The 24,865-nt window shown below is 40.1% G+C and overlaps 1 protein-coding gene across 1 annotated transcript in view; it reads right to left on the reverse strand.

Annotated features, from left to right (window-relative positions):
• Positions 1–1,459: 1,459 nt before the first annotated feature.
• Positions 1,460–24,865, reverse strand: part of Tex11 (testis expressed 11) — a 301,157-nt gene continuing 277,751 nt past the window's right edge. The window contains exons 28-29 of the mRNA XM_036174947.1: positions 2,475–2,639; positions 1,460–1,885 (exon numbers count right to left, since the gene is read on the reverse strand). Coding sequence (XP_036030840.1) covers positions 1,730–1,885; positions 2,475–2,639 — 321 coding nt within the window. The 3' untranslated portion in view covers positions 1,460–1,729. The remainder of the gene's footprint in view (positions 1,886–2,474; positions 2,640–24,865) is intronic.

The raw sequence follows: 24,865 nt of genomic DNA on the forward strand, positions 1-24,865 counted from the left end.
TGCAAAGAATTTGAAGTAAAGAGTTCAGAAGCCTGTTAGGAATGTGAGAAAATCATGCTGGCAAAGATATCATGAATAACAAGCATTTATAGTTAAGACTAAACTCAAATATCAAGCCCTGAAACATGTATAAGAAACTGTGAAATCTTTCTAGTGCCAAACACATCACATCTTACAAAATTCACTTTAAATATTATCATCACGAAATCTCTTCCAGGTTTTGGAACTAGGAGCAAAAGTAAGTGACCAAAAGTTACTCAAGCATCTTCTAAACAGCATAATTAGAGGGCAATAAAGGAGCTCCTCCCATGTCCATGTGGTGTGTCCTCATGTCACCTGCCTAACAGGATTCCAGAATTTCAGAGGGTGCCTCCAGTCTTCCCTCTCAAAGAGAAGTGTTTGTCACATCTGTGATGTTCTTACACTAATGCTAAGTGGTCAACATATAACATGTTTCATGGATCACAAGAAGTTGAGGCATCACTGTGAAATTGATGCGGAAGATTGCTTGTCCCCAGAGAGTCTGTGACATAATCTCAAGGGACTGGGAAAGCAAACAAGCAGATGTAAGGCAATGTGGCCAATCTGAATCCATAGGGAGGTGGAGGGAGGTGCAGAGCATGTGTTTATATTTACCCATGACTTTCATTACATATGCAATACTTGAAAACCAAAGGTGGAAAATGGTACAAACAGAATAGAAATCAACCAGGAAAGGGACAGCAATGTGGTACTACACCATACGAACGTTGGTGCAGGCAGAGTGAACATACCCAACTCTGCATGGGCCAGGCCTCTCTGGAATGTGGGATTTGGCTCTCAGAAGGTAAGGGGACCAGATCACAGGAGGAATGACAGAGAGGCCTGAGGATGTTGAACCTGAAGATGAAAACGCTGGAGGATGGGGTGGTGGAGGTGGTGAGTGGGGACAATTTCTGTCTTCGATTCTCTAAAGGGCACCTGGAATGGCAATAGCAGAGTTATTACTGGGAAACAGATTTTTGTTCAGTATGAGGAAAAGCTTTTTACCAATTAGACAAGCCAAAAAGAAGGGTGTGTTTTAACAGTCACAGGATATGACTCATTCCCATTCCCCACTCTCTCTGACAGGCTCTGACTATGTAGCACAAGACAGGTTTAGTAGAGTAACAAATTCTCAAGGATTCTGAAGAAAGATTTCATGACTCCGAGATATTCAAGAGCCAGCGACCTCTTAGGCCCTTCTAATAATGTTTATGGTTCTGTAGTATCTTTCATCTTGGGGAGTTTGGGCACTGTGGGAAGGGGTGGACACTCCATTTTATTCACATGGCGCATCTTGCTCTAGCATGGGCTGTTTCAATATAATCCTTAGCAGTTAGGAACATTCACTTTTCTCCTAGAAATTAGCTGATCACTGAGGTGAAAGTCAAATGCTTTTATTTGAGAAAATTTCATTTAACATAAAAATAGGGCTTAAGAGAACAAAAAGTTCAAGGGAACATATGGCAAAAACTAAAATATTCATCAGCTCATGAAGATACACCTTCAAGATGCTGTGAGCCAGCCTGCTTATTTATACATCCTCTTCCAATCAGCATCTCTCTTCACTGAAAAGTGAACTCCTTCTTAAAAATATTATTTTTATTTTATGTGAATGTACCATGTGCATGCCTGGTACCCTTGGAGACCAGAAGAGATCATGTATGGATCCAGTACCATCAGATACCTGGTACCCCTGGGACCGGAGTTACAGATGGTTGTGAGCTGCTGTTTGGGTGCTGGGAACTGAACCTGGGTCCTCTGGAGGAGCAGCCAGTGTGCTTAACCGTTCAGCCATCTCTGCAGACCTTAACTCCCACCTTTTATCTAATGCTTCCATGAGGTTGACATATAGAAGATTCACCTGAGAAGAAAAAAATAATAATGTGGGAAAGCTTTCCAGACACAAAGTGAAGACTGGCCCTCACGGTCTGAGGTCTGAGTTACTGTTTGGGGGAGTGTACATAGTCCTCTCTTGAGAAAGATGAATCCAAGGGCAGTAGGTCTGTTTAATTAGGAACAGGCAGCTCCAGGAAGGGAGGAAGTACTCAATACAGAAAAGATTATTTGTTTTTATTTGGTAACAAGGCCTTTTCCTTATCAAACCTACCCTGGTTAGCTAATTGTCTAGATGCTTGCAGCTGAGAATAATAACCCTGGAGACATGCCTGTTTGCACAGAGACCAGCCCTTCCCCAAAACACACTGGCGCCAACAGTGATCGAGCTTCCCAGAGCTCACTCCTGGCAGTCCTCATAATTAGATGCCAGTCACTATCCCTGTGTTCCCTCTTCTCCATCCTTCTTGGTTTTCACTCTAAGAAATTCCTACCCAGCCTCCTCCCCCATGAACTGATACGAAGCCACTGAGATCTTTGAAGATGAAGATTTTTACCTAGTCAAGTCCTTCTGTGCCCCTAAGTCATGCTACCCACTGTAGGGTTCTCCCTCCTACCTTAGATTCATAGTTCATTTTGAGGGAGCCAAGGTGGCCAAGGAAATCCAATGCCAGGCCAGCCCATCTTTGTGCAGATACATACTTGTTCCTGCTATACATCAATATTCCAATATTCCAAGACTTGATCATTAGCCACAGAATCTCCTCTTCTGGGTAGCCCTCCTGAAATCCAAGAAGAGCGGCTGTTTTAAAGCTGTTGTTGACTCTACTGACTGTAATTGTATCATATCCTATTATTATTAAACAAGGGGTGCTCAGCTAGCACTAAGGAAAGATTGCTCTTGGAGAACAGGCCAGTACTTGGAAGGTATGGCAGCTGAAGAATGTCCCACAGTGAAGTCTCATGGAGTGACCGAAAAATGGAAAAAAGCAATGCGGTGTTTCTACTGGAAGGAAAAGTATCAAAGAGTCCATCCAGCTCCTGGTCTCTCTGAAGCATGACAACAATCTGTGTCCTGCTTGGATCTTCTGATGCTGCTGTCCTCAGCAAATTATCTCTTCAATCCCTACATTTCCTTTTCTGAGATGGTCAAGAAACTTTTATTGAGTCTCTTAATTTTCTTGACCAGAATGAGTTTCTATTCTTGTGAAAGAAATAGTATTAATCATTAGTGTTGAAATAATCTACTAAGCTACGAACAAAGGGGCACATTTCTGAGATGGTCCCCCAGCCTTATCAGTGGTTTTTAACACCATTAATCACATAATTAGATTCGACTCTTCCTTGTATTTTGTAAGAGTGAAAAGGATTAGTGTAAGGGGCAACTTTCTCTGTTCTTGTATAGGAGATGGAGAACAATGAGAACATTCATGTTAAAGCCCTTCACACCCAGTATGTCTCAGGCCCTGGAGGGCAAAGATGTGATAGAAGACTTGGGGAGGTGCTTCTTGAGTGGCAAGGATGTTGCCTTGGCTTTTATTCATTATTGGTTTGTTTAAGATGGAGACCTTGAGCCAGGTGGTGGTAGCACATGCCTTTAATCCCAGCACTCGGGAGGCAGAGGCAGGTGGATCTCTGTGAGTTCGAGGCCAGCCTGGTCTACAGAGATAGATCCAGTACAGGCTCCAAAACCACACAGAGAAACCCTGTCTCAAAAAGACAAAAAAAGGGGTTGGGGATTTAGCTCAGTGGTAGAGCACTTGCCTAGCAAGCACAAGGCCCTGGGATCTGTCCTCAGCTCCGACAAAAAACAAACAAACAAACAAACAAAAAAGACACACACACACAAAAGATGGAGACCTTGCTATGTTGACTAGTCTGCTCTTAAACTCCTGAGTTCCAGTGATTGTCACGTGTCAGCATGCCAAGTACTAGAATTACAGACCCACCCCACCATGTCCAGCTGTCTTTCCATTGGATCTATAAAAAAATACCATGCATAAGGTACTATGATAATGAGGTTGTTATAAGGGATAAGACAAAGCTTTCATCTTAAAGGGTGCATGGCAGCTTTGGGAAAACAAGGCTTCTACATATAAAGATGACTTCATGGATCTGAGAGTATAGCTCAGTGACAGAATGCTTGTCAAGTATGTGAGGCCCTGAATTTCACCCCTAATATCACAAGAGAAAATGACTTCCCAAGGTATGATTAAGGGTTTGTTGGAGTGACATGCACATTAGGTACAGTGGTAGAGAAGAACACTAGCAGAGCTTGGTCAGAGGCAGTCTAGTTTGCCTGCAATATTAACCTCCTAAAGATCTATGTTTCAAAATTTACACTTGTTTCTTTCTCTCCATTCCTATAGCAAGCTTTACATTTCTCTAATATAATTTATATCACATCATTTTGAAGAATGTTACATATTTATTTCCTCAGTCTGCTGAATTCTTTGTGGTACAGATTTTTTTTTGGTTTCATTTTTGTATCCTCAAGTACAACACTATACATGACACACAATATAGGCACAATACAAGTTTGCTGAATGAATTAATGAATGAAGGAATGACCCAATCCTCAATCAAATGTGACCTCCTCGGTGAGGTTTACCTTGATTGTTCATAACTTCTTGCACAAACATTTGTTCCCTGAAATTTTGTTCACAGAACTGTAAAGCATTCCTAACACATTGTCTTTCTCCTTCACTTAGTGGGGGTGGGATGTCTTTAATGTAGAATGTCATTCACCTTGTGTATTCACAGCTTGGCACAGTATCCGGTGCATAGTAAGGATGTGGTTACCTTAACTACATGACTGGAAAAGTTATCAAACAAACATGATCATAAGAGAGATATGAATAAGATCTAGATCTACAATGATTACATGAAATGTCTAGACTAGGAAAACCCACAGTGAAAGAAAGCAGATTAGTGGTTGCTAGGTGCTGGAGGAATTGGGAGTGTTGCATGATTTTATGACTATACTAAAACTCACCAAATTATACATTTTAAAATGGTGAATTTTGTGATATACATGTAACTGTATGTGTGTGTGTGTGTGTGTGTGTGTGTGTGTGTGTATGTGTGTATGTGTGTGTGTGTGTGTATACTCGTTTTTTCAAGACTTTTTTTATATAGCCCTGGCTGTCTTGGAACTCACTGTATAGACCAGGCTGGCCTTGAACTCACAGAGATCCACCTGCCTCTGCCTCCTGAGTGCTGGGATTAAAGGAGTGTGCCACCACTGCCTTATTTCTTTAAAGATTTACTTATTCATGCATTTTATGTATATGAGTGCTCTGTCTTTGTGTGCATCAGAAGGAATCTAATCCCATTACAGTTGGTTGTGAGCCACCATGTGGTTGCTGGGAACTCTGGAAGAGCAGTCAAGTGCTCTTAACCACTGAACTACCTCTTTAGACCCCATTTTGTAATATATTGATAAAGAATAAAAATATAGATGTACAGAGAAGGGGATTCAAAGCAGAATAGAATAAACGAAGACTTGGATTGTATATGACAGCAAGTATTTTTAAGGGCTACTAAAAGTCGTTTGGCCTAAGCAGCTGATTTCTATAAGGAGTGAAAGGGGAACAAGTTTGCAAATGTAGGATCGAATTTCTGGGCATTTCCTCAGAATACTACTGGCATGAGAAATGTGAAGATAGTCTAATACAATTCTTCAGTGAAATACATTTTTGGAATTCTTCATTCAATAGGTCACTCTCTTGAAGCATTGAAACACATATTAATTCATTGAAAACTTAAGAAAGTTTTATAGTAAAAATGTTGTGAGGCTGGAGAGATAGTTCAGTGGTTAAGAGCCCTGGCTGCTCTTCCAGAGGACCCAGGTTCAGTTCCCAGCACCCACATGGCAGTTCACAACTGTCTGTAACTCTAGTTTCAGGCGATCTGACACCTTCATACAGACATAGATGCAGGCAAAACCCCAATGCAAATTTAAAATACGTTGTAACATGTGAGTCTTAATATAGGGTTTGTGGAACACTCACTGACACCATAAAGGCTGGAGTGTAAAGGGTTTTTTTGGGGGGGCACACACTTTTATTATTTATTTATTTATTTATTTTTAAAGATTTATTTATCATGTATACAGTGTTCTGCCTGCAGGACAGAAGAAGGCACCAGATGTCATTACAGATGGTTGGGAGCCACCATATGGTTGCTGGGAATTGAACTCAGGTCCTCTGGAAGAGCAGCCAGTGCCCTTAACTGCTGAGCCATCTCTCCAGCCTGTAAAGGGTTTTATATTGCAGAAGATTCGTTTAACTATGCAAAGATGTGTTGCACTTGTTTATGTTGCAGAATATTTAACTATGTAAAGGCGTGATGTATTTGTTTAATTATGTAAAGATGTTTTGCTATTTTCCCTTGCCTGCCTAAAGCACCTGATAAAAAGCTGAACAGCCAATAGTGAGGGAGGAGGTATAGGTGAGACTTCTGGACAGGGAGAGTAAGTAGGAGGAGGAATTTAGGCTCAGGAAGGAAAAAAAGGAGATGCCAGGGGCCAGCCAGCCAGCCTGACAAGGAGGAAGCAGGAAAGTAGGACATACACAATGAAAAAAGCTAAAAAGCCCCGAGGCAAATGTAGATGAATAGAAACAGGTTAAATTAAGTTATAAGAGCTAGTGGGACAAGTCTAAGCTAAGGCTGAGCATTCATAATTAATAATAAATCTCTGTGTCTTTATTTGGGAGCTGGTTGGTGGCCTGCCAAAAATGCCAACTACAGTTCTGCATTACAGACCAGAGTTTAAACTATCAAGCTATTCATGGGAAGTCACTGAAATGTTTTGTGTCTTAGTGACTGTCCTCTGAGCCAAGAAACACTATCTTAGGGTGTTCAACTATGTCCCCCTTGCAAATGATCATCCTAGCTGATCTGGTTGAACGTTTACTGCCTCTTATAGAGGCACAGAGTTGGGTGTGAAATTCTCACCAGAGTATACAGCTGTTCCCTGTAGTTGTATACAGCTCTGCAATGCTTTATGTGGCCTGGGCAGGGGGTAGTGAATATAGAGACCAGAGAAGATTAGAGCTAGTTGGGGGATCCATGTATCATCCCTGCTTGGTAAAGCTTTTCAGGTTTGGCAAGTTGGGGCAGGTATGCCCACACCCCTGAAAGTCATCCCACACCTAGGCTCTGTAAAGAAGCCCAATAAACTCATTGATTACCCAGAGTGAACTCTGGAAGAATTGTGCCTTGGTTTGTGACTGGGACCTCAGGAGGAAGGGTAGATGATGCTTTATATCTACTGCTGAGAAGGAATTTTAGCAACACTTCATCAAAAGGGAAGTGATGTGATGAAATGATAGGGTTTTTCTTTCTCCTCTCTTTTCCCTCTTCCTTCCCTTCCTCTCCCATTCCCGCTCCCCCCCCTCTCTCAGCAAGGTCTTGTTATGTAGCCAGACTAGCCTAAGACTGGAGATCTTCTTGAGTCTCATGAGTGCTGGGGCTATGGACATGCACCACCAGGCCCAGATGAAACTAGTTTTATCTGGTGCTGGGGAATTAAACTCAAGGCATGCTAAGAAAGCAGTCCACCACTGGACCACACCCTCAGCCCCAAACCTAAAAATCATTACCTATTTATTTGTGTGTGTGTGTGTGTGTGTGTGTGTGTGTGTGTGTGTGTGTGTGTATGTATGTATGTATGTATGTATGTATGTATGTATGTATGTATGTATGTGCATGTCACCATACTTGGGTAGAGGCCACAGGATTTACAGGAGTTGGTTCTCTTCCATCATTGTGGGTCCTGGGGACTGAAACAAGTTTATCAGGATTAGCAGTAAGTGGCTTTACCCACTGAGCTCTTTTGCCAGCTCTATTTTTGTTTTCAAGACAGGGCCCTTCCTATGTAGCCTAGACTAGACTTGAACTCATGATCCTGAGTGCTGGGATTACAGATATGCAGCACCATACTTGGCTGGTTAGTTGTTTTATGCATGTTGCATTTTAGGTAATTTTGGAACTACTTTGTGGGCAGCAGCAGACAACAGTTAAAGCATGTCCATTCAAAGGACAGAAGACAGAGTGCAGACAAAAGAGAATGTTGGAACTGTCCAAGGTTGGGTATAAGAGAAATGACAACACAAAGAGGCAGGGGAAGAATGGGAAAGAAAGTTTTGATAATGAGGCAGTGGTCCATAAGGAAGTCTAGGGTAAAGACAACTATATTTGCTAGAAAGTAATAATAGTCTTGTGGAGTAAAGTGTGTCTATGAATGTGGAGTGAGGGTAAAGTGGGTGAAGATGAGGACAACTAGGTTAGCAGAGTCTTGTAGACTTGGCTCTCCATCTTGAGAAAGGGAAACTACTGAAGAGGATGAAGAAAGGTCATGCATACTTGACAGGATGGCCTAGAAATAACAAGGTTGTGCATAGTGGCCTCAAATGTATAGCAGTCTTCCTGCTGCAGCTGGGGTTACAGGCATGAGCCACAATGCCCAGCCATACTTGAAGGAAAGAAGAGTATCCGCTGAGACCAGTTAAGGGAGCCTCACAGTGGCTGAGATAAATGAAAAGAGCTTGAAGTAGGATGTTCACTTTGGAAGGTGGAACAAAAGTGAATTAAGACATGTTTACAGGTAGAATTGGCAGCTCCTGGTAGCAGATTAGAAATGGAAATGAGGAATGTGTCTAGTTGGGAAATCAGAGGATGGTACCATTGTGGATTCAGAGAACACTAAGGTTTTATCTAATCTTGTACTAGCTATCTTCATGCTCACCACTGGCCAAGAGAATCATTAGTCCTCAAGAAAATAACCTTTTTGTAGCTATTCTCCACAAATTACATAGACTTATCTGTGAAATAATAAAACTGAGGTATTTGTTCCAATGGCTGGTGAGAATTTATTTTGTTGCTGTTGTTTCATGGCAGGGTCTCACTATGTAGTGACACTGGTTTTGAACTCTTAATCATTCTGCCTCTGCTTCCTAAGTGCTAGGATTTTAGATGTGCTCCACTAGGCGTGGTTGACTGGGGCTCATACTTTAAACCATCCTTCTCTGTTCCTAACCTACCATACACATCTTTACTGAACCATAGGCACAAATGTCTACATTCTGAGGTGCTTTTCAGATCCCCTAAAGTGAATACTATGCATGCCTGTAGCTGAAGTTTTATCCAGTCCTGCCCAGCCCCACAGACTCTATAGTCACTTATAAAATAATTACTCAGAAGCTTATATTAAATTAAAACTGCTCGGTCATTAGCTCAAGCAATCTACTGACTAGCTCTTACATTTAAACTCAGCCCATTTCTGTTAATCTATATGTTGCCACATGTTCCATGGCTTTATCTGTGTGCCATTACATGCTGTTTCCTGGATGGTGGGCTGGCGTCTCCTCCTCAGTTCTGTTTTTCCTTCCCAGAATTCTCCTTGTCTGCTTATCCTGCCTATACTTCCTACCTGGCTACTGGCCAATCAGCATTTTATTTATCAACCAATCAGAGCAACACATTCACAGCATACAGAACATCCCACAGCACCTCCCCTTTTCTGTCTAATCACAAGGGAAGGGTTTAACTTTAACATAGTCAAATTACATATAACAAACAGCTATGAACCAATAATTACAGTTACAATATCTAGTCTATTAGTATTTTGTAAAATTAAAGAAAATATTTTATCGTCTATCCTATATTTGTGAGTCTAAAGTTTCCTATCTAATTTATCTTTTATCATAACCAAGGACAATTATAACTATCTAGTCTTCAAAGACATCAGAAGGATACAATATTATCTAAGTAAACAGGAAATGCAATGTGAGCAACTTCCAAAAATCTAGAATGACGGACACAGTTGTCTGCCTCGACAGTCATCAAAACTCACTAAAGAGGTATAAAGTGTATACATTTGAAAGACATTTTAAGATAATTCTCTGTTAGTAATTTAAGTTAGGATAGAAAGTGAATCAGGTACTTTTTGGACTTACCAAAGTAGGATAGATAATGAAATATTTTCTCTGAGTTTGAAAATGCAAATGGACTAGACATTGTTGATGTATTTATTGCTTGTATATATTATATATAGTTATTGGACTTATTGTATATAGTTTTTCTTATATTAGTTATAACTTTATTATTTTTTATTTTTATTAGAAAAAAGAGGAAATGTGGTGATATTTTATTTGTGCTGAAATGTGGAGATATTTTATTTGTATGTTAATAAATAAAGTTTACCTGGAGATCAGAGGACATAGACAGCCATAAACAAAAGTCAGACAGTGGTAGCACATGCCCTTAATCTGATCACATGGCAGGAAGAGTCTCTGTGTGTTCAAGGACCCAGCCAAGCATGATGACACATGCCTTTAATCCTAGTACCAACCATAGAGACCTGGAGGTCTGTATAGACAGGCAGTGACTAGGAAGTGAGGTGGCTGAGCTTAGAGCCAATGAGGAGGCAGAACAGCAAGGCAATAAAGGTGTGGGTAGACAGGAAGAAACTAGTTCACTTGGGAAGCTACGGCTGTGTGGTGAGCTAAGGTTAGCTGGTGTCTATTCCTATTTCTCTGATCTCTACAGCTTTCACCCCTGTATTTAGCTCTGTGTTTCTTATTTAATAAGACTGTTTAGAAATTCATTTTGGCTTTACAATACTCACAGTTTTCTGCCACCACAACTATCACTTTAGAGCACCTTCATCCCCCTAAGGAAAATCCTGTGCCCTTTAACTCCTCATTTCCCATCAATGATACTCACTCCAATGCCCCGGACAACCACTAATCTGCCCCATATCTTGGCTTGTCCTAGACACTGATCATAAATAAAATCAGACAGTATGTGATTCCTTTGGACTGACATCTTTCACTTAAAAGAATTCATTTAACAAATTGGTCTTATATTGCTCAAGCTAGCCTTGAACTCACTATGTAGCTGAGAATGATCTTGAATTCATGATTGTCCCGCCTCCATCTCTTAGGTGCTAGGATTAGTTGTTTATGATAGCATGCCAAGTTTTATGTGGTATTGAGGACTGGATCCATGGCTTCATGCATACTAGACAGGCACTCTATTAACTGGTAGATTCCTAACCCCACATAATAGTTTTAAGGTTCATCCATTCTATAGCATGTATCAGTATGCCATTCCTTTCCTTGGTCAAATAATATTCCATTATATGGAAATACCATAACACATATTTATTAATCAGTTGATAAGACACTTGAGTTATTTGCCTTTTTACTGTATGAATGAATCTGCTTTGAGTACTTGTGTATAAGTTCTTATTTGTATACACGTTTTCATTTCTCTTGGGTATAGACATAGGGATGGAGTTTCTTGGCACTGCCAAGCTATTCTTCCTTCTTCCACTTTTTGCATTGTTGGGAATGAAATCCAGGACCTTGCACATTCAAAGCATGCACTCACCACCCTTCAGCTGGTTTTCTTTTTCTTTTTCTTTCTTTCTTTCTTTCTTTCTTTCTTTCTTTCTTTCTTTCTTTCTTTCCTTCCTTCCTTCCTTCCTTTCTTCTTTCCTTCCTTCCTTCCTTCCTTCCTTCCTTCCTTTCTTTTCTCTCTCTCTCTCTCTCTCTCTCTCTCTCTCTCTCTCTCTCTTTCTTTTTGTTTTTTCAAGACAGGGTTTCTCAGTGTGGTTTTGGTGCCTGGTGCCTGTCCTGGATCTGTAGACGAGGCTGGCCTTGAACTCCTAGAGATCCTCCTGGCTCTGCCCCCTGAGTGCTGGATTAAATGCATTTGCCACCACTGCCTGGCTGATTTTTAAAGCTCTGCACCACTTTATAATCACAGTCTCTGTTGAGAGTACCAATTATTTGTCAGTAGTTGTTGTTTTTCCTGTCTTTTGAGTATAGTAACCTTGTTGGGTGTAAAAGTGACAGACTACTTTCTTTATTATTGCATTTATATTTGTATATCTATAATAACTAATTATGCTGGACATCTTTTTATATGCTTATTGGTCATATGAATATCTTCTCTGGAGAAATAGCAACTTCTATCCTTTGCCCACTGGAAAAATGTGGCTGTCCTTATGGAGTTGTAAGATTTCTTTATATATTCATTTATATATTCATCATTTACTCCCATGCTTCCAGCTACCTTTTCATTTCCTTAATGGTGTCCTTTATAGGAAAATGTTGAAATTTTTCTCAAAACTAATTGTTCATTTTTATTTTATTTCATGATAGGAGACCTAAGAATCCATTTCCCAATACAAGATCACAAAAGATTTAAATTCTGTTTTAGAGAAACTGAGCCAGATGTGGTGGTGCATGCTAGCAATCATAGCAATTAGGAGATGGATGCAGGAGGATTAGGCATTCAAGATCACCCTCAGCTATACAATGAGTTTGAGGACAGCTACATGAACTCCTGTCTTAAAAAAAGTAACAAAACAAAACAAGATCTTTGAGTCAGCAATGACTGTGAAACAATGAAATAGTAAACTACTTGCATGGAATATCTGTGGTGTTGAACAACTGCCAAGATGGGCAGCAAAATCACATAGAAAAATAAATAACAAATTATCAAGGAGGGAAAAGGTCAGCCTAGGAATTCTAGTCCATGACAACACTAGTGATTAAGAGACAGAAAACAAATTCATTTCATTTGGATTGAGATAGGGTCTCTTTATGTATCTCAGGCTGTCCTTGAACTTACAATATAGCCAGGCTCATCTCAAACTCACAGTCTTCTTGCCTCAGCCTCTCAATTTCTAGGGTTATAGATGTGTGCCACTATGCCTGGCTCTTAGACATAGATTTGAAGTGAAAAGAAGTAGCAGGAGGTATTGTGTAAACAGTACATAGTAGAGAGAGGAGGAAGTGATGATTGATAAACAAGACAATGTTGATGACTCTATGGACAAGGGAACGTCTTGTTTTTTAGTTGGATGAAGTTCCAGGGAAGGATTTAAAAAATACAAGAAGAGCTTCTAGAGACGTAGGGGGAAGAAAGTGATATATAAAGTTGTGTTTGGGGAACAAAGTTAAAAACAGAAGAAGACCGAGCCGAAGAGAAACTAGGAATCAAACTACAGAAACAAAGGAGAAAACAGACTTTCAAAGTCTAACTCAGAGCTGCCTTTGCAGAAACCTCAGTTCCAATGCCAGGGAAATATGAGGCTAGAAAGAAAGAAGATTAGATGAAGGGAAACTCAAGGCCCACTGTGTTGTGAAGACTTCTAGGTTCAATTCTCAGCTTTTCAATGATATATTTGCATACCTTGTATAAGATATTTAACCTTTCCATGTGTCAACTGACAAAATAATGAACTCAGCTAGTTAGTTGTGTACACCTATAATCCCAGCACTTGAGGAGCTGAGGTAGGAGGGTCATACGTTTAATACCAGCTTGAAATCTAAAAAAACGAGAGAGATTTGATTTGGTAACCCCAAAGACTATTCATTCTCCTGGTCACAGAATGAAAATCTGCATGTCTTTTACATCTAAACCAATAGATGATCATAAGAGAGAAGACACTATTGTTAAGTGAGTTTCTCAGATGCTAATGTAATGTGTATAAAGGAATATTCTGATAATTCAGGTTTTCACTCCTCCAAGCCTACATCCATCTCCTAGGGACTCAGCCTCTTGGTGAAGACCCAGAGTCCCCTAGTTCTTTCTGGCTACCCCTTCAGCTTTTTCTTCTAGCACATCTCTATTCCTTTGTGACTCCTGCCAAGCCACAGAACCATTCCCTAATAGGGACCCACAGTGGCTGTGCTATACTGGGACTCAGGGACTCCACAGTAGGGCATTTGACTAAGACTCAGAATGGGCAACAGCAACTGAAGTATGGAACACCCACTCAGTGATGAAAGCAGATACATACTACATACACCAAGAAGCACTTCAGATGGTTAACTCCAGATGCCTAGATCCCAGCACAAAACTATAAACATGAAAATCCAAGAAAATATGCCTCCTTCAGAAGCTAACAACTCCACTGTAATAGGTGCCAAGGAAAGCAATTAGCTGAAGCACAGGACAAAGACGTCAAGATAACAACTATGAATATGTTCAAGGACCTTAAAGAGGATATGGATAAATGCCTTAATGGAGACCATGAAAACACAAACAAACAGTTGAATGAAATAATGAAAATAATTCAAGGTGTGAAAGTAGAATTTAACAAAGAAATAGAATAAAAAAATGCAAACTGAAATAAAAGTGGAAATAAAAACCTCAGGATGCCAAACAAAAGCCTCAAAGATAAGCCTCACCAACAGATCAACAAACATGGAAGAGCGAATTTCAGGTTTTGAAGACAAGGTAGAAGAAATGGATAGTTCAGTCAAAGAAAATGTTAAATATAAAACCATCCAAGCACAAGGCATCCAGGAAATCTGGGGCATTATGAAAAGACCAAGCTTTTTCATAATAAAGAACAAAGGAAAGAAACCTATGTGAGAGGTACAGAAAATATTTTTAACAAAATCATAGAAAATTATTTCCTAAACCTAAGGAAAGAGATTCATATCAAGGTTCAAGAGGCATCCAGAACACCAAATTGATGAGAAGAAACACCCCATGATACATAACAATCAAAATACTAAATGTATAGAACAAAGACAAGATATTAAAAGTCACAAGGGAAAAAGACCAACTCACATATAAAGAGAATGTCAGAATTCATTAGAATAACACACGACTTTTCAGTGTAGACTCTGAAAGTCAGAAAGGATAGGATGGATGTTCTGCCAGCTCTGACAGATCACAGATACCAGCCAGAATACTATACCAAGCAAAACTAACAATCACGGTCAACAGAGAATGAAAAGCATCTCACGGTAAAAAACAAATTTAAGCAGTTTCTGTCTACCAATCTTGTTCTATAGAAGTCACTAGAATGAAAACTAAAGTTTGAAGAGAAGGTTAACTACACCCAAAGAGGACACTAGGAGTAAATAACCCCAACACAGTTGATCCAAAGACGGCAAGGAACCTACACCAAAATAATAGTACTCAACAAATTCTGTTCATTAATAACTCTCAACATTAATGGTCTTCGTCTCCCAACAAAAAAGACACACTAGCAGACTGGATTAGAAAATAAGATCCATCTATCTGCTGCATCCAAGAAAGGCACCTCCTCATCAAGACACTGACTGGGTATACAAGGATGGAAATAAGCAAATGGACCCAAGAAGCAAACAGGTGTAGCTATTTTAATATCCGATAAAATAGACTTCACACCAAAATTAAAGGAAACATTCATTTAAGAGGGTATAACAACTCTAGATATTTGTGCACCAACACAGTTAAAAATCAGGTATTTTTAATACACCCTAATACAGTGATAGCTAGTGTTCTCAATACTCCACTCTAGACAATAGACAGATGACCTAGACAAAAATTAAACATGGAAACACTGGAGTTAAATAACGTCATAAATCAAATGACATTCCATGCAAACACTAAAGAATATACTTTCTTTTTAGCAATTCATGGAACTTTCTCCAAAATTGACCATATATTAGAGGAAAAAAGCAACTCTCAACAGATATAAAAATATTGCAATAACACCTTGCATCCTATCCAGGTATCAACAATAGAAACAACAAAAAGCATACAGACTCATTGAAGCAGAAGAACTCACTACCGGATGAAATCTGGGTCAAGACAGAAATCAAGAAGTAGATTAAACACTTTTTAGAACTGAATGAAAATGAAAGTAGAACACACCTGTCCTAGTTAGGGTTACAAATGCTGTGATGAAACATAACCAAAATAACTTGGGGAGGAAAGTGTTTACTCAGATACACTTCCAAATTGTAGCCTACTATCAAAGGAAGTCAGGACAGGAACTCAAACGGGGCAGGATCCTAGAGGCAGGAGCTGACACAGAGGCCATGGAGGGGTGCTGCTTACTGGCTTGCTGCCCATGATTTGCTCATCCTGCTTTCTTATAGAACCCAGGACCACTAGCCCAGGGATGGCACCACCCATCATAGGTTGGGCCCTCCTCCATTGATCCTTAATTAAGAAAATGCTCTGCAGGCTTTCTACAGCCTGATCTCATGGAGACATTTTCTCACTTGAGGCTCCTTCTTCCTCGATAACTCCAGCTTGTGTCAAGTTTACATAAAACCAGCCAGTACAATACCCAAACCTATGGAAAACAATGAAGGCAGTTTTAAGAGGCAGGTTCATAGCACTAAGTGCCTACATTAAAAAAAAAACATGGAGATCTCATATTAATAACTTAATGCCACACTTGAAAGCTCTAGAAAAACAAGAAGAAATAATATACCGAAAAAAGAGTAGATGGGAAGAAATACTCAAACTTGGAGCTGAAATCAATGAAATAGAACTAACAATACAAAAGCAAGAAAAAGAATCAGTGAAATGAAGAGCTGGTTCTTTGAAAAATCAACACAATTGACAAACCCTTAGCGAAGTTAACCAAAAGTAAAGAAAGAAGATCCAAATTAATAAAATTAGAGCTGGAGATTTTACAATAGACACCAAGAAAATTCAGAGAACCATAAGGACATGCTTTAAAGAAAATCTACAATTCACCAAACTGGAAAATCTTTAATAAAAGAAAAGATGAATTTCTTTTTGTTGCTTTTCTTCTTCCTTCCTTCCTTCCTTCCTTCCTTCCTTCCTTCCTTCCTTCCTTCCTCCCTCCCTCCCTCCCTCCCTCCTCCCTCCCTCCCTCCCTCCCTCCCTCCTTCCTTCCTTCCTTCCTTCCTTCCTTCCTCCCTCCCTCCTTCCTCCTTCCTTCCTTCCTTCTTTCCTTCCTTCCTTTCTTTCTTTTTCTTTTTTCTTTTTCTTAGACGGGTTTCTCTGTGTAACAGCCCTGGCTGTCCTGAAACTCACTTTGTGGATTAGGCTGACCTTGAACTCACAGAGGTCTGTTTACCTCTGCCTCCCAAGTGTTGCTATTAAATGAAGAGGCATTTCTAGTTCTTTTTACAAAGCCACTATTACTCTGATACCCAAACCACACAAAGACCCCTCAACAAAAATTACAAATCAATTTCCCTCTATGAGCATAGACTCAAAATTTCTTAATAAATACTTGCAATCTCAATCCAAGAACATATGAAATAGATTATTCACCATGATCAAGTTGGCTTTGTCTCAAAGACATAGGGAGTTTTCAACACATGTAAATCAATAAACATAATTCACCATATAAACTGACTGACAGACAAAAACCACATGATTAGAAGCAGAAAAGGCTTTTGACAAAATCCAACATCTCTTTATGATAAAAATCCTAAAGAGACTAAGGTATAAGGGACATACTTCAGTATAATAAAGTCAATGGTAAGCCCATAGCCAACATCAACCTATATGGAGAGAAATTCAAAACATTCCCACTAACATCAGGAACAAGACAAGGCTGCCCACTCTCCCAATACTTATTCAATATAGTACTGGAAGTCCGAGCTAGAGCAATAAGACAACTGCAGGAGATCGAGGAGATACAAATAAGAAAGGAAGAAGTTAAAGTATATTAAAAAAATTATATATTCATTTATTGTTACTACTATTTTTACATCCCAACCACAGTTTCCCTTCCCGCCTCTCCTCCCAGTCCACCCCCAAGTTAAAGTATCTTTATTTTCAGATGATATGATAGTATACATAAGTGACTTCAAAAATCCCACCAGGAAACTTCTACATCTGATAAATACTTTCATCAAAGTAGCTGGATACAAAAAAAATCAGTATCCTTCCTGTATACAAATGACCGATTGAAAAAGAAATCAGGGAATCAGTACCTTTCATAATAGTCTCAAAAATATTTTGGGATAACTCTAAGGAAGCAAGTGAAAGACCTGAATATAAAAACTTTAAGACACTGAAAAAGAAAGAAATTGAAAAAGACACCAGAAGATGGAAAGATCTCCCATGCTCATGGCTTAGTAGGAGGAATATTGTGAGAAAGGAAATCCTACCAAAAGCAGTAACAGAATCAATGCAATCCCAGCACAATTCCAACACAATCCATCATGGAGATTGAAAAAAAAATTAACTTCATATGGGAACAAAATAAACCCCCCGATGCTAAAACAATCCTGGAGGTATCACCATCCCAGATTTCAAGTTGTTTTAAAAAAGGCATAGTAATCAAAACATCATGGTGTTGACATAAAACCAGATATGTTGATCAATGGCACAGAATTGAAGATCCAGACATAATTCCACCCAGCAATAGACACCCAAGTTTTGAAAAAGAAGCTGAAAATACACACTGGAGAAAAGACAAGCATTTTCAACAAATGGTGCTGGTTAAACTGGATGGCTGCATGTGGAAGAATGAAAGTAGATCCATATCTATCACCCTGCATAAAACTCAAGTCCAAACAGATCAAGGACTTCAATATAAGACCAGATACCCTGAGTCTGATAGAAAAGAATATAGGGAATAGGCTTGAACTCATTGATACAGGAAAGGCCATTCTGAACTGGACCCAGTAGCACAGGTATTAAGACCAACAATAGAGAAACAGGACTTTGTTCTAAGCAGGGTCATTAGCTATTGATGAAATTATTAAGGCCACTCCACGTAGTTAAAAGGGAGGTTTATTTTGTGGGGTAACTTAAAAATGAAGGGGTAGGTTGCAGGGTCTGGCAAAGGTATAGCATAGTCCGGCGGTGTTCTCTGGAGAACTCTGTTCAGTCTACCTCCAGCGTCCAGGGTCCCGGAACCAAGCGAGAGCCCTCCTCCTGATCCTTGGTCTTCCACTTCCTCCTCTGCCCTGCCTTGTGGGTGTGACCATTACCGAAGCCTCAATGGGGGTTGGAACTTCCAGGCCAATGCTGGGATGGTTATCCACTACAATTAGCTGCTGCTTCTTCTTCTTCTTCTTCTTCTTCTTCTTCTTCTTCTTCTTCTTCTTCTTCTTCTTCTTCTTCTCCTCCTCCTCCTCCTCCTCCTCCTCCTCCTCCTCCTCCTCCTCCTCCTCCTCTTCTTCTTTTTTTATTTATTATTTTTATTTTTTTTTGGTTTTTCGAGACAGGGTTCCTCTGTGTAGCTTTGCACCTTTTCTGGAACTCACTCTGTAGCATAGGTTGGCCTTGAACTCACAGAGATCCACCTGGCTCTGCCTCCAGAGTGCTGGGATTAAAGGCGTGCGCCACCACCGCCCGGCCGAATACTCAACTTCATATGGAAAAACAAAAAACCCAGGATAGCCAAAAGAATCCTGTACAATAAAACAACCTCTGGAGGCATCACAATCCCTGACCTCAAGTTCTGCTATAGAGCTACAGTAATAAAAACAGCTTGGTACTGGCATAAAAACCAACATGTGGACCAATGGAATCGAATTGAAGACCATGACATTAACCTGCACACCTATGAACATATAATTTTTGAACAAAGAAGCCAAAACTGTACAATGGAAAAAAGAAAGCATCTTCAACAAATGGTGCTGGCATAACTGGATGTCAATGTGTAGAAGGCTGCAAATAGATCCATATCTGTCACCATGCACAAAACTTAAGTCCAAGTGGATCAAAGACCTCAACATAAATCCAGTTTATCTGAACCTGACAGAAGAGAAAGTAGGAAGTAGTCTTGAATGCATTGGCACCAGAGATCACTCTCTAAATATAATACCAGTAGCACAGACACTGAGAGAAACAATCAAGCAATGGGACCTGCTGAAACTGAGAAGCTTTTGTAGAGTAAAGGACACAGTCAACAAGACAAAACGACAGCCTACAGAATGGGAAAAGGTCTTCACCAACCCCACATCTGACAGAGGGCTGATATCCAGAATATATAAAGAACTCAAGAAATTAGACATCAAAATGCCCAACAGTCCAATTGAGAAATGGGCTATAGAACTAAACAGAGAATTCTCAACAGAGGAAGTTCAAAAGGCTGAAAGACATTTAAGGAATTGTTCAACATCCTTAATTATCTGGGAAATGCAAATCAAAATGATTCTGAGATACCACCTTACACCTGTCAGAATGGCTAAGATCAAAAACACAGAAGACAGTTTATGCTGGAGAGGATGTGGAGCAAGGGGAACTCTCCTCCACTGCTGGTGGGAATGCAAGCTTGTACAGCCACTTTGGAAATCAATATGGGGCTTCCTTAGAAAATTGGGAATCCATCTCCCCCAAGACCCAGCTGTAGCACTCTTGGGCATATACCCAAGGAATGCTCAGTAATACCACAAGGGCATTTGCTCAGCTATGATCATATCAGCATTGTTTGTAATAGCCAGAACCTGGAAACAACCTAGATGCCCTTCAACTGAAGAATAGATAAAGAAAATATGGTACATGTACACAATGGAGTACTGCTCAGCAGAGAAAAGCAATGACATCATGAGGTTTGCAGGCAAATGGATGGATCTAGAAAAAAATCATCCTGAGTGAGGTAACCCAGACTCAGAAGGACAAACATGGTATGTACTCACTTATAGGAGGATACTAGATGTAAAACAAAGATGACTAGACTGTTACACAACTCCAGGGAGGCTACCTAGAAAATGGGACCCTAGGAAAGACACAGGGATCGCCCAATGACAGAGAAATGGATGAGATCTACATGAACAACCTGGATGACAGTGGGAGTAATGAAGGGCAAGTTTTGAGGGAAAGAAAGCTTAGGGGAGCAGGAGATCCCAGCTGGATCAAGAACAGAAAGGGAGAACAAGGAATACAGGACCATGATAAATGAAGACCACATGAGAACAGGAAGAAGCAAAGTGCTAAAGAGGTCCCCAGAAATCCACAATGATACATCCACTGTAGACTGCTGGCAGTGGTCGAGAGAAAGCCTGATCTGTTCTAGTCTGGTGATCAGATGGCCAAACACCCTAACGGTCATGCTGGAACTCTCATCTAATAACTGATAGAAGTGGATGCAGAGATCCTAGGCCAGGCCCCAGGTGGAGCTCCAGGAATCCAATTGTTGAGAAGGAGGGACTGTAGTATGAATTGTTGAGACCAAGATTGGAAAAGCACAGGGACAAATAGCCAAACTAATGGAAGCACATGAATTATGAACCAACGGCTGTGGAGCCCCCAGCTGGATCAGGCCCTCTGGATAAGTGAGAGAATTGAATAGCTTGATCTGTTTGGGAGGCACCCAGTCTGTGGGACCCGGACCTGTCCTTTATGCATGAGCTGGCCGTTTGGAACCTTGGGCTTACACAGGGACACTCAGCCTGGAAGGAGGGGACTGGACCTGCCTGTACTGAATTCACCAGGTTGAGCTGAATCCCCAGGGGAGTCTTGGCCCTGGAGGAGATGGGAATGGAGGGGAGGGGATGGGGGAAGGTGAGGTTGGGTGCAGGAGGGGGAGAACAGGGAAACCCATGGCTGATATGTAAAATTAAAACACAAATATAATTAAAAAAAAGTTAAAAAAAAAGAAACGGGACTTCATGAAGCTAAAAAGTTTCTGTACAGCAAAAGACATCATCATTCTAGCAACTAGAAGCCTACAGAATGGGGAAAACTTTATCAATTATATAACTGATAAAGAGTTAGTATCTAGAAAAAATGAGCATCAAGAAAACAAATCACCCAATTTAAAAGTGTGGTATAGAACTAAACAGAGATCTCAAAAGGCAAAATACAAATGACTGAGAAATACTTTAAAAATGTTCAACATCCTTAGTTATCAGGGAGATGCAACTTAAAGCTACTTTGAGATTTCATTTCACCCCAGCCAGAATGGCCAAGATCAATAAAATAAATGACAGCAATGCTGGTGAGGACGTGACAAAAAGGGAACACTTATTCATTGCTGGTGGGAGTACAAGTTTGTACAGTCACATGGAAAGCAGTGCAGATGTTCCCCCAAAAGCTGGAAGCCAATTTATCAGAAGATCCAGCTATATATACCACTCTTGGGCAATATCACAAAACTCTACATCTGACTACAGAGACACTTGCTTGTCCATGTTCACTGCTGATCTATTCATAACAGCCAGAAATTGAAAACAGCTTAGACACCCATGAAGTAATAAATGGATAATGATAATGTGGTATGTTTATACAAGGGAATACCATTTACCTGTTAAGAAAAATGAAATTTGCAGATAAATGGATGGAGTTGGAAACAATTACCCTCAGTGACATAACCAAGATCACAAAAGACAAATATCACATGTCTTCTCCTTTATGTGGATGTTAGCTTTTAAGCTTTGGAGATGTGTGTTTCATTTAGAATATCCAGAGGTCAGGTATCTAGTAAGGCATCAGAGGAGAGGAGGGAATCCTCTAAGAGAAGGAAAAGAGAATATAGCGCTATAAAGAGATAAAGCATAAACTAAAAGTATTAAATGAGGAGGGGGATGGGAAGGCAGCGTAAAGGAGGAAATCTGGGGAGGGACAACTAACACTAAAGGTCTTTTTGAAAAGCCATAAGGAAACCCACTACTATAGAAGCTTCCTAAAATATATACATATATGAAAAGAATTTAAATGGAGTCATCATATAATGAGGTAGACAAGGCCCCAACTAGACATCTTATGCCACTAATTAAAACTTCTAGTGCTAGGAATGGGTTATATGCTGTTGAGTCATTGGCCAAAGAGGTTTTATAGACATCTACAAACATCACAGGCTATTGCCAAGGCTACTTGTTACTTCTCCACAACCTGATGGTTAGGTCCTATTGCTGAAGACATCATTTACTTGTATTATTGAACATAAGAGAAATCAAACTGGTGCCCAATTAGAAGCTTCACTCCTACTGACTAGCATTCATATGCTGGAAGGTGTTCTGCATGCTACTGAAGGAGGGAAGTCATTATCAGTATCATCCATGTACAAACCCTGTGACCTACAACACCGACCTGCCCACAACATATACTGCTGCAATAGTAGCACAAATGTTGTGGGAGTAGCCAACTACTTTTGGATTGGATTTAAGGCCCACTCCATGAGACAGAATCCATACGTCACATTAAAGTGGCCAACAACCTGAGGCTATATAGTTGAAGGGTCCTAGGGGAGAACTTACTATTATTCTGCTAAAGAAACAGGAATATGTACAATGACTCCTAATGACATATGGCCATACCCATAGATCAGTGCTTCACTCAACTCTCAGCAGAGAAACCTCTTCTTGCAGATGGTAATTAACATGGAGACCCACAGGAGAGGAGGTGGAAAGACTGTAGGAACCAGAGGCAGTGAATGACTCTAAGGAAACAGCTTCTTCTAGACACAACTTGACTGGTACACATAAATGCTCATAGGGACTGTGACAGCATGCATAGGACCCACACAGGCCCAAACTAGAAAAAGTTCTAGCACTGAGAAGGGGAGGTGGACACAAGTCCCACCTCAACCAAGATGATATTTGTGCTTGATACGTGCTAGGACACCACCTTTCCAGCTTACCCTGTATGTGCTAGAAGAAACAACGTTCCTTTCTTTTACCAAGACAGCTAAAGTTCTTTACCCAACGAACTACCTTTTTGGGGAGTTTGCTTCTCAGTGTGTGATGTGGGGCTGATGAGATGGTTCAGGAGGTAAAGGCATTTACCTGTAGCCAAGCCTGACAACATGAGTGTCATCCCTGGGTCCCACATGGTGGAAGGAGAGAAATGATTCCTGTAAGTAATCTCTGACTTCTACACATAGCATGGCCCATCCACACGATGGCACACATATGCTGTGGCTCATGCATCCCCCAACAATCAATACTAAAAGTGTAATACAAAGTTTGTAAAAAAGAGCTCTCATGGCTACACAGTGGGCACCAGTGACTGACTTTGATGCCAGCTGTGAAGATTGGGGTTACATTTTAATAGGAAGCTTTTCTTCACCACTATCTATATGTCTGGATAGTCTTAAAAATTAACTAGCAAACATCCCTTCCATGAGGTGGAAGAAATATATGTATTTCTATTTTTCCTGGCAAGTACAGCTAAATTCCTAAGAAGACTCTGAAGTTTGGAAAGAGGACAACTAGCTAGGGACCTTGGAACCAAGGATCGGCTTAGTTGTGGGTCCCCTGGGGTTTCTTTTGTTTTATATATCCCCAGACTTGATACTAGACACCAAAATCATGCAGACAAAAAGCCCCAAGAACAGTATATTCTTTCTAGTGAAGCGTCCCACAGTGACAAAGAGTCCTCTACCTCAAGTGTCAATGGAGACCAAGCAGAAAAAAATGTTTTATGTTTAGGGCTGTGTGCACGTGCGTGTGTGAGTGAGTGAGTGCTGGTGCCAGGCTTTTATTTGGAAGTACCAGGGTCAAGTTTCCTCCCCTGCACAGTGGTGTTAGAGAAAGCCAGCTAAAACAGAAGGCTAAATGAGATGCACGGTCTCAAGATGACATAAAACTGTCAAGATTTCAGTAAAAAATTATTCACTAAACTAAAAACTCAGAATCTCTTACACTGAACAACAAAAAAAGACCACTTGTTATTTCTGAGATGACCAAAATGTCATAGTATCTGCTAATGAATTTTTCTATGGCTTGAAAAAATAGTGGTAAAATACAGCACACAATTTACTATCTTAACACTTTTGAGTGTACAGTTCACATTTACTTTGCTGTGCTACTATTGTACTACCTACCCACCTACAGAACTGCTTTAATCTTAAAAAAACTCAAATTCTATGGACTCTGTCCCTAGCCACCACCACTCTATTTTTCATATTTATCAATTTTACCACTATTGGTACTTCACATAAGTGGAGTCATACAAGATTTATCCTGTTATGACATATAACAACTTGATGAATCTCCAGAAAATTATGATGAGTTGAAAAAGCCAATTTCAGAAGGTTATATATTGTGCTATTCTAAAGATATATATAAATATATGATTTCATTTAGATAACATTCTTGGAATGACAAAGTTATAAAAATTGGCAATATGTTAGTAGCTGGCTATTTTTAAATCTGGGACTGAGAGAGAAGTGGGAGGCATAAAAGGGCAACAAAAAGGATCTCTGTGCTGATGGAGATGTTCGCTGTGGTGCTTGAAATAATGCCAACATTTTGGTTGTGATTTTGTTTCTTCTTTTTCAGTTTTTTTTTTTTTTTTTGTGGCAGGGATTTATGTAGCACAG

This window comes from Onychomys torridus, chromosome X, assembly GCF_903995425.1.
Source record: "Onychomys torridus chromosome X, mOncTor1.1, whole genome shotgun sequence".
Taxonomy (NCBI): domain Eukaryota; kingdom Metazoa; phylum Chordata; class Mammalia; order Rodentia; family Cricetidae; genus Onychomys; species Onychomys torridus.